General features: G+C 30.1%; 2 protein-coding genes and 1 long non-coding RNA gene across 4 annotated transcripts; 2 read left to right on the forward strand and 1 right to left on the reverse strand.

The window, feature by feature from the left end:
• Positions 1-257: 257 nt before the first annotated feature.
• Positions 258-4,993, forward strand: LOC138936613 (terpene synthase-like). The gene is made up of 8 exons (XM_070302165.1): positions 258-337; positions 1,750-1,845; positions 2,053-2,207; positions 2,805-2,946; positions 3,983-4,103; positions 4,194-4,333; positions 4,422-4,524; positions 4,719-4,993. The coding sequence occupies exons 2-8, from the start codon at positions 1,780-1,782 to the stop codon at positions 4,919-4,921; spliced, it is 930 nt and encodes a 309-aa protein (XP_070158266.1). The 5' UTR covers positions 258-337; positions 1,750-1,779; the 3' UTR covers positions 4,922-4,993.
• Positions 4,994-10,688: 5,695 nt separating this feature from the next.
• On the reverse strand, positions 10,689-11,638 carry LOC138936618 (uncharacterized). Of its 2 annotated transcripts, none has more exons than XR_011447405.1 (3): positions 11,539-11,638; positions 11,043-11,356; positions 10,689-10,962 (listed from the first exon to the last, which is right to left on the reverse strand). It is a non-coding gene; the product is annotated as an uncharacterized lncRNA (long non-coding RNA). The 2 variants fall into 2 exon arrangements; XR_011447404.1 differs by having other exon boundaries at positions 10,689-10,965.
• Positions 11,639-13,055: 1,417 nt separating this feature from the next.
• LOC138936455 (leukotriene A-4 hydrolase-like) lies at positions 13,056-14,022 on the forward strand. Its single transcript, XM_070301875.1, has 3 exons — positions 13,056-13,165; positions 13,473-13,737; positions 13,825-14,022. The coding sequence occupies exons 1-3, from the start codon at positions 13,056-13,058 to the stop codon at positions 14,020-14,022; spliced, it is 573 nt and encodes a 190-aa protein (XP_070157976.1).
• The last annotated feature ends 3,165 nt before the right edge of the window (positions 14,023-17,187 follow it).

A 17,187-nucleotide genomic window follows, 5' to 3' on the forward strand; every position in this document is an offset into this window, starting at 1 on the left:
TTACTTAACACATGAATTTAAATGCATGTAAGGACACACACATGTACATATAGAACAATACGTATACGCTCCGATATGTGCATAATTTTATTTGTTAAAAAGTTAAAACATTCCTCCTGTGTACATGTTGATATATATGTACATGTTGTGTGTGTGTGTGCTCGCGTGCGCATAATATCATTAATAAAATCATTAATGGGAAGGGGTAAAATCAAAGATATATAAAGAGTACAGAATCACGGTCAAGAACAGTACATGTTTAATAATCTGGTGTGTACGATTCTGTTCAAACTCTCATACGAATTCTGACAGATTATTGAAATACGAATAGTGAAAGGTATGTAAATAAATAAATAAATAATATAATTAAATATATGTATATATGTATGTAAATGCGCAATGCGCCCTGCATTAGTGTTTAATGTTAAAGACTATGCAATCAAAAATATTTATATATATATATATATATATATATGTAGTTGATGTGACGTTGAACTATCAAAAACTATATATTGAATAATAACAACAATAGGCAGAGTAATAACAATTAAGTGGCAAAATTGACAAATAAGGTACGGGTATTGGTGCGAAAACTTATTATTGTTAAGTTTTAGTAATAAATGTGTATTGAAAATATACGTTTCGGACCGTTTTTAGTCCATCTTCAGCATAGAATCAACAAATTACATTGGTATTTTAAAACTTGACATACACAATATTTATTGTTGCAGTCAAATTTTAAATTAAAATTAATAATAAAAAAAGAAGGCTCACTAATCACCGCGTAGAATATGTACAAATTAATGGACAATGTCTAAACGCTATCGCTACACATATATCTGTCAGTGGTTTACAATATAATACAAGGGGCAGTCAAATATAAACCAAACTTTTTCCAAAATTTTGTATTCGATCAACATATTTCCTTCGCACACCCAAATCATTTTTCTACATAGTTTCCACTAATACCTAAGCATTTTTGCCACCGGATTTTGTGCGTGTGTGCGCGCGCGCGAAACTTTTTTTTGCTCTGAAACTTTTAACTAAATCTATTGAACCGTTTCTCCCCCCAAAAATTCCCAAAAATCACCTTACTTTTGGTAAATTACACCAAGCTCCCCCCTTAATGATAACAATAATTAATGACACCCAATTAATAACATCGAATTGATTAGTAAACATATATTATACTTTGACGTATTAAATTACCGACGACGGTCAGTAATTATAATATAATATAACAATAATAAGGAAAATTTGTACATTGAGGCTTTGGAATATAATAACATTGTTCATGATACATATAAAACAATAATAAAGACATTTTCTTTATATAATTAAGACCCGAGCTCGATTCAACCATTATTGAGATCCAATAATTTAAGGTCAACCAGCCGATTCGCGTATAAATACATGGGATGCCTCACTGCTGCGCATAAACTTAACGAGATACTACCGTGTCTCTTGATACTAAAACAGATAAAATAAAGTAATAGAATTTAGTATATTTTTTCTTTGTATCTTTTTCATTTTCATTTATAGCGTATTAAAGGTCCTCTGTGATATCGATAATTTACAAAGCTATTAGTTAATAGCTTTATAAGATTTGACTGTTGAAGAAAACTAGAAGAGATTGAAAATATGTCTAATAGAAGTCTGTAAAATTTGATAAAAGTCTGTGTCTCTAACGGATTGTAAGATTGTATATACGAGATATTATATTCTCTTTGAAATCTTATAATTTTTCAGGAGAGAGAAATATCGTTTCGAATTGGAAATATGACGAATACACATGAAAATAAGCCGTTTTATTACTCTCTGAGCAACGACAGGCAGGAGGATGAAGTTAGTGTTTCTATTGGATTTTTTTCTTTCTTTTTAAATCTTTGATTTGTTTGCGATTCTTCTTCTTCTTTCTTAAATGGCACCTGCCCTAAAGATAAGGTCAATGTGGCCAAATTTGTTTGTGATAAGTAAACAAATTTTGGTGACTTACACTTATTCAAAGACTAAAATTACATGAAGACTAAGAAATTACCTGATTTCTCGTAGAAACTGTTGGAACCGATCAGATACTATCTTCAAGTTCCTGGAAAACAAATAACTGTGAAATTAGCTAATGCATTTAATTATTGGCTAAAAATATCGCCCGACAAAATACAAGCGATCAATGAAATAGTAACCATGCTCTGCAACTCATGCATTATGTAAGTTTGCATTCTGCTCTATTAGTATATGATTTTTTATGTATTTTATATATTTTCCAATTGCACACTTTTAATTCTCGTAATATATATACTATATGTTTAGATTGTTATATTATGTTATATCTTTTAATATAATTTTCTAGCATTAAGAAGTACTACTTTTGTGATGTGACTTTATTCTTTTTATAATTTATTGAACGACAATTTTTGTTATTTTGTGTTTTACTTATCAAACTATATAACACTATCAGATTCTGTCGGAATTAACGAGAAACTAATTATCTTGCATATTAATTGTAGATTTCAAATATTATATATATAAATTGTTGTTTTTCAAATATATTGTGGCTTTAGACTTTAGTTTATAATTTAATTTGATTAATTTATAGCTTAAAGCTGAAAACCAAATAACATTGTTTATTGATCATTGATTGTCATAATTAATGTGTTTTATTTCAATATATAATCCTTACATTTTCACATTACATTTATTTCTATGTTATTATTTTGAAATTAGATGTATAAAATTGAATTTATATCAAAGAAGCAATCCTGTATACTTATTTTTATAAGATCATAATTTATTATTTTTTACAGGATTGATGATATACAAGATAATTCCATTTCGCGAAGAGGTATTCCTGTCGCTCATTCTGTTTATGGAGTTGCTAACTCGCTAAGCGCTGCAACTTATATATTATTTATCGCCTTGGAACGAACAATTAATTTACATCCTGCAGTAAGTAACCATATCATACTTATAAGAAAAAATAAAGATCTTTTATCCTCTTTTCTAAGTGCTCAAATAATATTTTAAAAAAATATAAAATTCAAATGCACTTCTTGAATTATGTCCATGACATCATATATACTTAAATAAACTGAATAGAATTTGGTTAATTTTTTGTTATAGTATAGAAATAGTAAAAGTTACTGCTAAGACTTGATTGAAGGAAAAAACATTTTGAAAAATACATATTTTATATGTCCTTAAAAATACATGTTTTATGTATTCTTAAAAATACATGTTTTATGATATTTTAATATATACATATATATATATATATAACATAAAGCTCATAAAAACTCATGGTAAATATTCAGAATCACGGTTCCACCTGCAAATGGGCTGCAAATTTTTTGGATAAGTTTTTATACTTAGAGAATAATGTAAATGACAATTTTTAAAGTGGGGGGAGGCTCAAAAAAAAGTTATAAACCAAAAAAGTGGAAAAAAACGGAAAATTTGGGTTGGGTTAGGTTATATCTTCTGGAAGTGGTGTCCCCCACCATAGGGGTGGAGGGGCAGAACCCACTGTATCCACGCATATATTTAACAAAACAAAGCGAGATCCACCCCACGATTGTCGTATGAATGAGAAAGGGAAAGCGTGGATGCAGTGGATTTCGTCCCCCTCCCCTAGGGGGGAGGGGTTCCACTTCCGAAAGATATAAAATAACCCAAATCTATTTCTCATTTAAAACTAAAATTTGGTTTTTTCTTATTTTTTTTGTATTCCTTTTTTTTAAATTTTTTCTAAAATTTCCACATTTTGGTCTATAACTTTTTTTTGGACTTCCCTGAACTAAAAATGGTTATTTATATTTCTTTCTAAACATAAAAAGTCTGTAAAAAATTTGCAACCAATTTGCAGGTGGAGCCGTGATTCTGAATAATTACCAAACTCATTAAAATTGTAAAAGATTAGCTTCACGTTTGCTTGTTAGATAAAATATAATTTATTGTATTATTGTACTAACTGTGTTTTTTTCAGGCAACAAAAGTGTATGTGGAGCAAATGTTGGAAGGTCATAGAGGTCAAGGAATGGACATTTTTTGGCGGGACAATCTCATCTGTCCAAGTGAGGCAGACTACAAGACTATGGCAATAAAAAGTCAATATTAATACTTATATACAATGTATTTCTTTGTGAAATTTAAAAAATTACATATGAAAAAAATTAAAATATTAACTAATTCTGCAGAGATGGGTAGTTTCTTTAACTTGGTAGTAAGATTAATGAAACTGTTCTCAACTTACGAAGAAGACTTATCATCGCTAGTAGCCATTTTAAGTTTGCACTTCCAAATACGCGATGATTATTGCAATTTGGGCAGCGATAAGGTGAGTAATAATATATCTGCGACGTTATACATAATACATAAATAAATGAATAAGTAATAAAAAGAATTAAAATAATTTTTTGTTATAGTATAACAAAAGTAAGAGTTATTGCGAGGACTTGAGTGAAGGAAAATTCAGCTTTCCCATTATTCATGCGCTTACAACGAATCCTGATGATATGCAACTAATGTGTATCCTTTATACAATACTTTTATATAATACTTTTTTTCCTTTAAAACAGAAATATTTTTGTTAATTAATACATTTTATTTACTAAAGAAATGTAAATGATCTCACATATCATACACATACAAAAGACTTTTCAGAAACTTTATAATTTATGAACTTTATTATATATAGATTTCCTTAATAATGCCTGATAAAGATATTCTGAGGCAACGAACTAAAGATATCGAAGTGAAACAACATTGCGTTAAATTGTTAGAGAAATTTGGCTCTTTCAAGTACACGAAAAGTGTACTTGAAGACTTGGATGTGAAAGCGAGAGCTGAGATTGAACGTTTAGGAGGCAACCCATTTTTGATAAATGTTTTAGACGACCTTAAGAAATGGGATTATTGGGACTGAAAAAGCACCCAAAGATCTTTTAACTAGAATATTTTTAGGAAGGAAATCTGTGTAACGGCTGAGAAAAGACTACTTTTAAGGATTTTTTTTCTAGTAAATAATTGTTTTTTTTTTTTTAATCGCGTTATTGACATCTCAGAAAGTACATAATTTGAACTACCTATTGTGAAATTTTTGTTAAAAAATGTTAATAAAAATTATAAATAAAATATTATTAACATCAAAGATTGGTAATCACAATATTATTTTAGAACCTTCTTTATATTTTATCTTTTATGGCCTAATAATGATACTATTATGTATGTTACAATCATATGGGAATCACAAGAAAGAAATATATAATTCTAATAAAACAAAATATTGATTAAGTGAAATAAACTTGATTATGAGATTATATTGAACGTTGTAGTTACAAAGAATTTTTGGATTACGTATGATTCTTTTCAAACAAAATTTTAATATCTCTATTTGACAGCATATGTGCAATTTTAAACCACATATCAGACTGTCGCAAGCAACATGTAAAAAAGCCCCAACAAGTAAACTTATCAATTGATGAAAACATAAAGTAATCGAATGGCAACCAGGCTCTGAACGTTAACTTCCCTTCCCAACAGTCCATGAATAATAATTGTATCACCGATTTAAGAATTCAATTAGAATCGCATAATGCAGGCATGCTCACTCTGTAATTGACTATTTGCAATTTTACATTCTTTATTTATTTGCTTTTTTACAATTGCCATTTATATTTAAGCTATTGCTATTTATATTCTTCTTAATATTAATGATTATAATCACTGTTTTTCATTAATTATTACAATCACTCTCTCTCTCCGTGGAGAAGACGTGTCAAACATCGCTCCGCAAAAGTAATAACTTTTAAACGGTTAAATAGTTACGGGGAGTGATAGAAAGTTATTCAAGTCATAGCGGCATAGACTGGCATTGTTATTAGCCATTGTTATTAGCCATGAGTGTTATCTAGCCGGGATATGCTGATTTGTGGGCGTCGAAGTGCATTTCCTGTCTAAGACACCAAAGTCTCATACGACAGATAGACATTAAAGGTGGACACAAAAATGCTGACGTGTGACGGTGGAACAGAGGTGACTGATCGCTAACGCTGATATTAGCGGTTTCGGCCGATAATTATCGGCATGGACGATGAATATGCTGAATATCGATGCTCGGCATGTAAAAAGACAATAAAAAATCAGGTGGTGACATGCAAGTTTTACTATCAGGTGAATCGTATTAAGCTGTTTTATCATCCAGGATGTGTAAGCAAGCATAGGATTTACGACAAAAATCAAGAATTGGTACCGTGTTCTGGCCCATTTGACAGATTTACAATTGAAAGTGAAGCAGACATGAAGAAGGAATCGGCAGTGACCGGGGGCGGCAGGGACAGGCTAGGATCTACAGGATCTATAGGTTCGTTTACGACGCCAAGTAGTGGAAATAGAATATCAGGAGCGAGTGGATCATCGACTATTGACGTAAAAATAGATTGGCTGGTAAAAATTGTAAAAGAAATAAAAGATGAAACAGCAAGAAGGAAATTAAAATGATGGTCAAGGAAATAATTCGAGAAGAATTGGGAAATGTTAAGCAGGAACTGCTAGAAGAGTTGAAAAGAATAATACAGGAAGAAGTAGGTGGATCAACAGGAGGAATACAAAGGAGCTATAGTGAAGCGATTAAAGAGAAAAAGAATGTTATAATTATCAAACCCAAGATTCAACAAGAGAGTGAAGTTACAAAAAAATTGATAAAAGAAAAGGTAGATATCAAAAACATGGCGATGGGAATAACGAAGCTAAAAAAAGGAAGCAAGAGGACAGTGATCATGGGTTGTGAAACTGGAGAAAAAATGAAAACGTTGAAAGCCACAGTGCAGGACAAACTAGGAGAAAATTTCAGGGAGAGGCTCATTCGATTGGACACATTTCAATTGCGCACTGTCCGTTTAGACACATGTTATTTGCGCACCGTTCAATTGGACACGTTGCTTTTGGACACAACACATATTTTTGTATAATTTGAAATACATACACACGCATGTATACATGTATAATTTCGAAATTTTTTGACATTTATTATTAATTTCATTTGGTAAATAAACGTTTGTTACTGTTCGTTTACACACAGTTCGTTTGCACACAGTTCTTTTGCGCACAGTTCTTTTGCACACATTTCTTTTGCGCACATTTCTTTCGCGCACAGTTCTTTTGCGCACTTTTCTTTTGCGCACAGTTCTTTCGCGCACAGTTCTTTCGCGCACATTTCTTTCGCGCACAGTTCTTTTGCGCACTTTTCTTTTGCGCACAGTTCTTTCGCGCACAGTTCTTTCACGTACATTTCTTTCGCGCACATTTCTTTTGTGCACAGTTCTTTCGCGCACATTTCTTTCGCGCACATTTCTTTTGCGCACATTTCTTTTGCGCACATTTCGATCAAGCGTATCGCATCTGAATATTCATACATTCTGACTGTTGATGTATTTAAGAAAAGGCTGTTACAACTGTGATTTCTTGCTGTCAGATTTGCTGTAATCGTTTATAATTAGAAAAAGAAGATGAAAAAGCTTATAATTATAAACATATTTCTACTTTTTATATGGTACGTGCTGTCCATAAATAATATATATATATTTATATATATATATATTTTATTATACCATTTTGTATCTTTGCTTTGGACATAGTTATTATGACAGATTTCCTAACCTCTCGTAATGACACAGCGTAACAATTAATTTTTTATTTTTAAAGAATCAAACTTGACTGTAAATTCTCCAAATCTTTTTTCCGGTCGGTGTCATTGCACACGTAACAGACACAACGTAATGTAATCAGGAAGTAAGAAAACATATCAGTTAAATATAAAGTTAAATTAATTGTAATTTTCATCTGAGATAAATTCTTCTTTGAGGTTCAATTAGATACATCACAATTTCAGTAAGTATTGTGTATTCAAATACTTCGAAATAAGACAAGAATGCAGTTTAATGATATTCCTAGCAATAGTCCAAGAAGTAATAGATCTTTCTTATTTTCAGTGATGAATCATATCTTTGTTATAGATAGCATATCATGGTATTTTGTGCAATATCTTCATCAGTTTCGTGAAAGAATTCTGTGTATGAAATTCTAATATATTATGTTATTTATTAACATTTTTTAACGCCTATTTCAGATATAAGAGAACTGAGAGCCATGTATGCTATACATCCATAGTAATTTGCAGCAGATCTGTCATCGAGCACTAAAAAAGAATTCATTAACAAAATACGAGATTCTTTTAAGCGAGAGTTTTTTAAAATTTTTTCCGCTATTAGAATCTTGTGAAATGTTATGAAAATATCGATATCTCCATCAGTGTTGTGAAAGAGGTCATTTACAATACAAGTTGCTGTTTCCGTAGCCTTAGGGTAATCTGCTATTTAATAAACTGTACGTACGTATACTATAATATAATATAATAATTTAATATACTCATGAGATTTGATAATATTTCTAGTAAAGTTATTCCGTATATGAAATTCTAATATATTATGCTATTTATTAATATTTTTAAACGCCTATTTCAGATATAACAGAACTGAGAGCCACATATCCTACGCATCTATAGTAATTTGCACAGCAGATCTGTCATGAAGCACTAGAAAAGAATTGATTAACAAAGCACGAGATTCTTTTAAGCGAGAGTTTACTATAATTTTCTCCGCTATTAGAATCCTGTGAAATGTTATAAAAATATCAACAATCATCTATTTATATTTTTGGGAAATTAATCTTTTATTCTCAAAACATGTTTGTACAATGACATTTATTGTCCATTACAAGCAATCAAAACAAAACTCTACAAAAAGCTACATCATACTATATATATATATATATATATATAATATAGTAAAAGCGTAAATTTAGTAAGTGTATGTACTTACTAGCCAATGTATGCATTTACGATAGGATTTCAGCAAAAGTATCACCTAAATATAAAAATGTCTATTTCTGATAAATGTATTCATTTACTAGACAATGTATACATTTACTACAATACATTATAGTAGAAAATGTATGCTTCTACTGGTAAAAGTTTAAATTCCGTTGCTTATGAATACATTTACTTTTATCAAATTAGTACACATTTACTATAATACACACACACGCACACACACACACACACACATATATGAATATATACACATATATATACACGACATGGGATTAAAGATTTGCTCACAACAAAACACTAATAAATAAAATAAAAATACAAACGTTGTATATATAGAAATATACATGTTATATATGATCATTGTAAAATTAAAACATGTTTCTTGTTTGATTATAATTTGTATCTTTATTGAACATTATAACATTATGAAAATAAAATAACATTGCAGCGCATTATACGTTTATACATACATACATATATATGTATAAACATATAATGCCCTGCAATGTTATTTTATTTTATATATATATATATATATATAGATATATATATATATATATATATATATATATATATATATATATATATATATACGTATGTCAAAGGGCTATTTGGACGACATTTAAAAAATGAATATTTTATTGCATACATAAGAGTACATTTACTTTCTAACGCATACATTACTTTTATTTTTAACATAAAATGTACTAGTACATATGTATAAGAAATAAATTACCAATTGGCTAGTACAACGACAGTACAAAACTATTTACAATAATATATCATATGATTAATATGACGACACTATTATTTTTTATGAAACGATTATTTTAACGACATTCTATATATCAATTATTTTAAAATACACAAGTAAATTTCAAACACAATAAACGAATAAAAAAGAATTAATGAAAAAAATATAAAGAATTGACAACACAAACGACATCCGACGATTGGAAAGAGATAAACTCTGAACTAGTAAAGCTATTTCAGTTATAAAGGATAAACTTCATTATTGCTTCAACAAATATTGAATAATATAAGTTCATAGATAAATGTTGATCATTCCATTATAGATTACAAAATTATATGTACAGAGACTTTAATATTGAACTCTAGTTTAAAAGATTTTTCGTGCTTTGTAATGGATTACTTATTTATGTGCAATAATATACGCATATATGAAAGAGAGATACACATAAATAGTACATATAATAATATATAAAAACGACATGCTCTTTATAAAAGTGTGATATGTTAAAGCACTATCTTCCATGATTTATTCAATAACTGAAAATCAATATACAAATGTCATTTCAATATTCTAATACATCAACAATACAAAGTTATTATAATTTCAACTATTAGTGACAATTAATGAATTAGCATACCACTACATATAACAAGATTCTATTAGCGGAGACTATAATATTAAAGTCCCGTTCGAAAAATTCTCGTGCTTTGTAATGGATTTCTTCTTGGTATTTGACATACGCTAGATCTGTGCGTGCTTTGCCAATTAATATTCATTTATTACTGTTGCCTGTTGAAATCAAAATAAACATATATAATATTAATAGACAGCAAGACATTAAGATTTTCTTCTTTGTAAAGGAATCATACTTATATATGCAATTATCACCATCATGATTTTGTTTTTCCTTAAATTCAATTTAGTCTCTTCTTTTAAATTCAATAAGTAAAAACATACAAAACTTAAACATACTTATTACATAATGTAGTTACAAAATTATCTCAATAGTATTCATTCCATAGACAAATTTATTATTTACAATGTACAAATTTCACTATAAATAAAAAAGATCAAATATATAAGCAATATACAAATGTCATTTCAATCTTCTAATACTATCACCAATACAAAGTTCTTATTATTTCAATTATCAATATAAATGAGTGTTGATCACTCCACTACAGATCACAAGATTCTATTAGCGGAGATCATAATATTGAACTCTCGCTTAAAAGATTTTCATGCTTTGTAATGGATTCCTTTTTAACATTCGGTGCACGCTGGATCTGTGTGTGGTTTGCAAATTAATATCCATTATAGTTACCTGCTAAAATCAAAATAAATGATAAGATATGATATTAATACATACGAATTTAAACATTTTCCTTTGTATAATAATCTTACCTATATAATTGTTATTACCAAAATTCAATCCTTTTTTCAATTTAATAAAAAACACACAATATTTACATTATTATTTATTTTATAATGTAGTTGCACAATCGCTGATGAACTTTATTCTTGCTTCAACAGATATTGCAAGTTGATGAATAAGCGTTGATCATTCCATTGCAGATCACAAGATTCTATTAACGGAGACTATAATATTGAATTCTCGCTTAAAAGATTCTCGTGCTTTGTAATATATTACTTTTTAACATTTGGTGCACGCTGGATCTGTGTGTGGTTTCCAAATTAATATCTGTTATTGTTACCTGCTAAAATAAAAATAAATGATAAGATATGATATTAATACATACGAATTTAAACATTTTCCTTTGTACAACAATCTTACTCATATAACTGTCATCATCACATTTCAGTCTTTTTTTCAATTTAATAGAAAACACAATACTTAAAAATATTATGTGAATTATGAAAATATAATAAAATTACTCACTTTCAATTATAAAGTGCCTTGTTGCAAAACTTTTAGAATTTGTTGTACATTCCTATAATACTCAAACACTTTCACGAACAAAATGTTTATTCAATGACACTTCAGTAAGATTAGAAAATCTAAAAAGCTTACAGATATATATTTTGAAAAATTATCAAAATGATAACTAGATATAAATATAATAACAGAAAGAAACACGCGAGGTTAAAATAACTGTCGTGTACCTTGTTGCAACATTTAAGAATTTGTTGTACATTCTTATGGTAACCAAACACTTTCACGCAAAAAATGCTTATTCAATGACACTTCAGTAAGATCAGAAAATCTAAAAAACTTACAAATATATATTTTGAAACTAGTTATAAATGCGATCACACAAAATATAAATATAGAGAGAAATACGCGAGGTTAAGATAACTGTCATGTATGCAGTAGGTAATATTGGCTACGCTACGGTTGGAAAAAAACTACAGATGTTCCGAAACACTGCATTAATCAATTATGACAAGGAAATTTTATAAGTTTTTAATCTCATTGACCAACCACCAAAATATTATTCAGCATCTATATCGACTAATCTCTTATCGATTGCAGTCATAGAAAAAAGCATTATTAGGATATTTTTATTATTTATATATAAATTTATTTTTTGCATAAATTAAAATACGTTATTCAGAAAGAGCACCGGCGATAATAGATACCTTCGGTTTAAAATACGGCAACCGCTAAAGAAACCGATATCGTTCAATGACTGCATTTTTTCCGTACTTTGTATTGTTGAAATTATGGCATTAAAGTGTTAAAAGTTGTATATTTATGATTCTTAAAACATGATAGCGCGACGAAATTTTTTACATTATCGCCAATATCTCTCGTGCAATATAAATTTTTCTCCTTGATTTCGACTACCGCCAAAGATATCGATGTTAATAGAGAAAGACATTATTCTACATGATCTCCGCTAAAAGGATTGACGCATTAAATTTTAAAATTAATAAAACTGCTACGATTATTAAAGCGATACAACGGGCCAAAATCGCGTTGCCTTTGCCTGGGTCCTTCGCGTCTAATGAATCTATCTCTTGAATCACAGCAATTTTTAAAGAAATTGACGCGTTGTTCAAGAACTACATTATTTTACTGTGTGCTAATGAAATTACGCCATTAATATTTTACGAATTGTATCTTTTTCTAAGTTGTGTTCATTATAAAGGCGGAACAGCCTTATATAACATCGAGATTTCGGCCCGCTATATCGCTTTAATAATCGTCAGCTTATTAATTTTAAAAATTTAATGCGTCAATCCTTGTACCGGAGATCATATAGAATAATGTCTTTCTCGAATAGTATTGATATCTTCAACGGTAGACGAGATGTAAGCGAAGAATGTATCTGACGCAAATGATTTCGGCAAAAGCGTCGCGATTTCGGCCTGCTTTCTCGCTTTAATAATCGTAGGTTTATTAATCTTAAAAATCTAACGCGTCAACCATTGTAGCGGAGATCATGTAGAATAATGTCTTTCTCGAATAACATCGATACTTTAATGGTAGTCGAAATCAAAACGAAACATGTATTTGACGCGAAGGATACTGGCGATAATGTAAAACCTGGTCGTGCTGTTATGTTTAAAGAATCATAAATATGAAACTATTAAGACATTAATGTCGTAATTCCAATAATCCAGAACACGAGAAAAAAAGCAGCCGTTGGACGACAATGGATTTTTTAGCGATTGTCATGCTTTACACTTTACACTGAAATCGTTATCTACACACACAATCGCTCCTTCGGAAAAACTTACTTTTCGCTTTGATCTCGGCTATCACCAAATATAGATGTTATTCGTGAAAGACACTATTGTTCGTGCTCTTCACTATGAGGATTAACGCGTTAGCATTTTGAAATAAATATAACTTTGATTATATTAAAGCGATATAGCCGACCGAAATCTCGGCGAAACCAATCAACTAACGAACTTGATACCAAATTTAATCGGTGTCGATCCTGATGACGCGTTTTCGATTGTGCCTTATGAAAAAGGACATACATTTCTGTTTTATCTGGAACAGCTTTTAGATGGACCAGAAGTGTTCGAACCATTTCTAAAATCTTATTTGAATACATACAAGTACAAAAGTATAAAGACTGATATATGGAAGGATTATTTGTATCAGTATTTTTCGGAGGAAGTCGAGGTAATTTGCTTTTTCACAAAAAAAAATATTTAGCATGGCAATATTAATATTTGTAATATTGTAGATAATTTCTACCTTGATTTTTAGTTGCTAAATTCTGTCGAGTGGGATACATGGCTCCATAAGCCAGGTATGCCACTTGTGATACCCGATTACGATAAAACTTTGGCAACCGCGTGTACCGAGTTAGCAAAACTATGGATCCAATGGGACGACAGTACTGCTTCACCTTTCGTCAAGTCGGATATAGAGAACTTGTCTCTCCTGGAAAAAAAACTTTTTTAATTATAAAAAGATGATATATTTGATGTATAATAAAATGAAAGTAATGCAAGTCACAAAATAATATAATATAAAACTATTTTCTCATTTTTCAAAGCTTAGTGTTTAATTGCAATATCTTAGCTTTTTTCTTTCGGTATCTTTCATCGACCGTACTTATTTTTATGGTAATATTTATATCTTTACATATTGTACTTTTTGGCTTACTTATATAAAAATATTATTTTTCTATTTAAAATTATAATTTTTTGCACATTTTTTAACATTTTTTTTATTCGTTACATTGTTTTTTTGTTTTGCATCTCTTGAATATAATATATTTAATAATGATAAATGAAAAAGAAAACAACCAATAATGTATAATGTTTATTTCTCTTTTTAATAAGTGCTCTACGATATGTATGCAGCTGTTGTCATATGGAATAAATAGTTGCATATGAGAGAGAGAGACAGAAACAAAAGAGAGAAAGTAATGGAATTAGAATAGAAATTTAAAAAAATGGTGAAATAAAAACTGAACATCGTTAGTAAAAAGAGTTAAAAATTTAAAAACAGACGGAGAATTGTCCACTAAAATTTTAGCCATATTATTCATTCTGTAATCTTTTACATTCCGCAATAATGAAAACTAGCAAAAAAAAAACAGTTTGTCGATTGTTATAGGCATACAGAGGAAGCGGAAGAAGAAGATAACAAACAAGAGAAATGAGGACAAAAGGGGAAGAAGGAAGAGAAGTCAATCGGCGATTTTCAGCGCCAACCGGCATTTTTCAGCGCCAATCGGCACTTTTCATTGGCCAAAGCGGCACTGAAAGGTGCTACATTTGAAATTATCGAACGATGAAATTCGCCTCGATTCGCATATCATATTGGTACTTTTAAGTGCCACTAACGGGAAAAATGCTCTTTTTGTATATGGGCAATTCCACATCAAATCGAACAAAAATCAACCTTTTTGATCTCGCATTTCTTAAATCGATCAAAACTTCTTTTACGTATATCGCCTGTGAAAAAAGTTTCAATCAATTTAAAAAAGACAAGGTTATTTTTTATTCAATTTGATGTAAAATCACCCATATATGTGTTTATATTAAAGAAATATTTTATTTTAATGTGTTCGCTTAAATATTTCAATAAAACAAAATTTTATTAATTTATGTATAATTACTTTTTAATATACAGGGTGATTCAGAATCTCTGTAACAAACTCTAAGAAACGATAAATCTCGCAGAGAGGTTTTGTTGTGAAGCAACCCATGTTATCTGACATGTCTGACACATCTATATAGATGACAGCAAGAGGCTAACTGTAGCGCAGAATGCAATCAGAGGTTCAGGCACTTGAACAGTATAGATACTTTGAACATGTAAACTGTCTGTAAGTGTACTTGAAATAATAAATAATTAATTCATCTTATAATTGTAATAAAAGTCACCTAAGACTCTTGTCTGCGCGGTCGCATATTCTTAAACGATACGTCAGAGAACATGATGGATTGCTTCGCAAAAATTATTCCTCTCTGCCAGATTTATCGTTCCTCAGAGTTTGTCGCAGAGATTCTGAATCACCCTGAACAGAAAATTCCCACAAATTTCCTATCACGCCATGCACAGCAAGGTTTGCCCTATTCTTGCCACAAATTTGCTGTCATGTCGTGCACGGCAAGGTTTGCCCTATTCATGCCACAAATTTGCTGTCATGCCGTGCACGGCAAGGTTTGCTCTATTATTCGCGTAAAATGTGCATCACGCTATTGCGACAAGCCTTGTCAGTAAAAGCTAAGCTTTTTGCGGACACACCTTGTTACAATTTCGCTGTAAAGGCATGCTCTGGTTTGCTGCAAACTTTGCGCAAAGTTTGCATCATTTTGCTTGCTGGGTAGGTATCATATTCCGTGTTATAATTATTAAAAAACTTCTTTTTACGTTATGATTCAAAGTAAGCCATTCCATTTCGAACACATTACTGGCTAGTTGTTGATTCTATACTAAAAAATATGGGAAAATAATTAAATAATTTCAGTTATAAGATGGGATAAATATTCAAATTATATGTATTATTTTACAAATTGATTCTATATATCTATACAAAAAATGAGGTAAAAAAACCTTTAAATAATGATTTTAAATAAAAATTAATTCTAGTAAAATTGTATATGTTTTAGTATATCTCTGATATGTGCAAAAACGTTATATTAAACGTAAAAATGCATGCATAATATAAACAAATTCGATATGCCATATAAAATAAAATATAAGAAAAGATAGAAAAAATCATGCGTAAGAAAAGAAATATATTTTAAAATTCCACATCTTAAGCTTGACTTCATTTCTGTACCAGCAATAAAAAGAGATTTGTATCAGCATGCAACACCTGTATAACATTATTTGAATTTATTTCGCATTTATGTCCATCTGTGTTAGTTGATGCAAAAACATATTATCAATATACTCACTACAAATTGAACAGTGATGATAAATCTAAACTTTTTGTTCACCTTTTTGTTTAAACGCGAATCTAGAATCAATTGGACACATAACTTTTTCAAACATTTAAAATTATTTTGCACATATACAAATGTACATATGAGAATAAGTAGAGTAAAACCGGGTATATTTTGGATTTGTCTTTCTACAAAAAATCAGAGGGTAAAGCCAGCGGCACACGATGCTATTTTATCTGCTGAATCGCTTGCTTGAAAATGTGATATCAGTTGTATTGAGAACGATGATAGAAAGTGACGTCGCTGAGGGCCGTGCTACTGGCAGGCCTGTTGAAATTTAGTAATTGAACCCGTGCTATTTTTCTAGCATGTTTTGCTACTGGCTCAGAAAAGCCAATCAAGACGCAGCCTCCCTTAGATTATTCTCTAACAAGTCTTGAATGGAAAGAAATATGACGTCTACTAATTATAAATAATGTAATTTTTTCTGGTTGAATTGCAGTAGCAATTGCCTGCTCCATATTTATTTATAAGATGCCAGTACAAAAGTCATTACGAACCAGCACGAAAGCTCGTATCAGCCAAGCCAGTATAACACAGTCAGTAGCATTGCCAGCATACCTGCCCATACGGTAGCAAGCATGCAAATCTAGCTAGTAGATAAAATAGCTCGTGTGCCGCTGGCTTTACATTGAATATATCAAAGAGAGAGAGAGAGAGAGAG

Source organism: Polyergus mexicanus, unplaced genomic scaffold (genome assembly GCF_030449975.1).
Source record: "Polyergus mexicanus isolate NDT 795.1 unplaced genomic scaffold, iyPolMexi1.0 SCAF_9, whole genome shotgun sequence".
Lineage (NCBI taxonomy): Eukaryota > Metazoa > Arthropoda > Insecta > Hymenoptera > Formicidae > Polyergus > Polyergus mexicanus.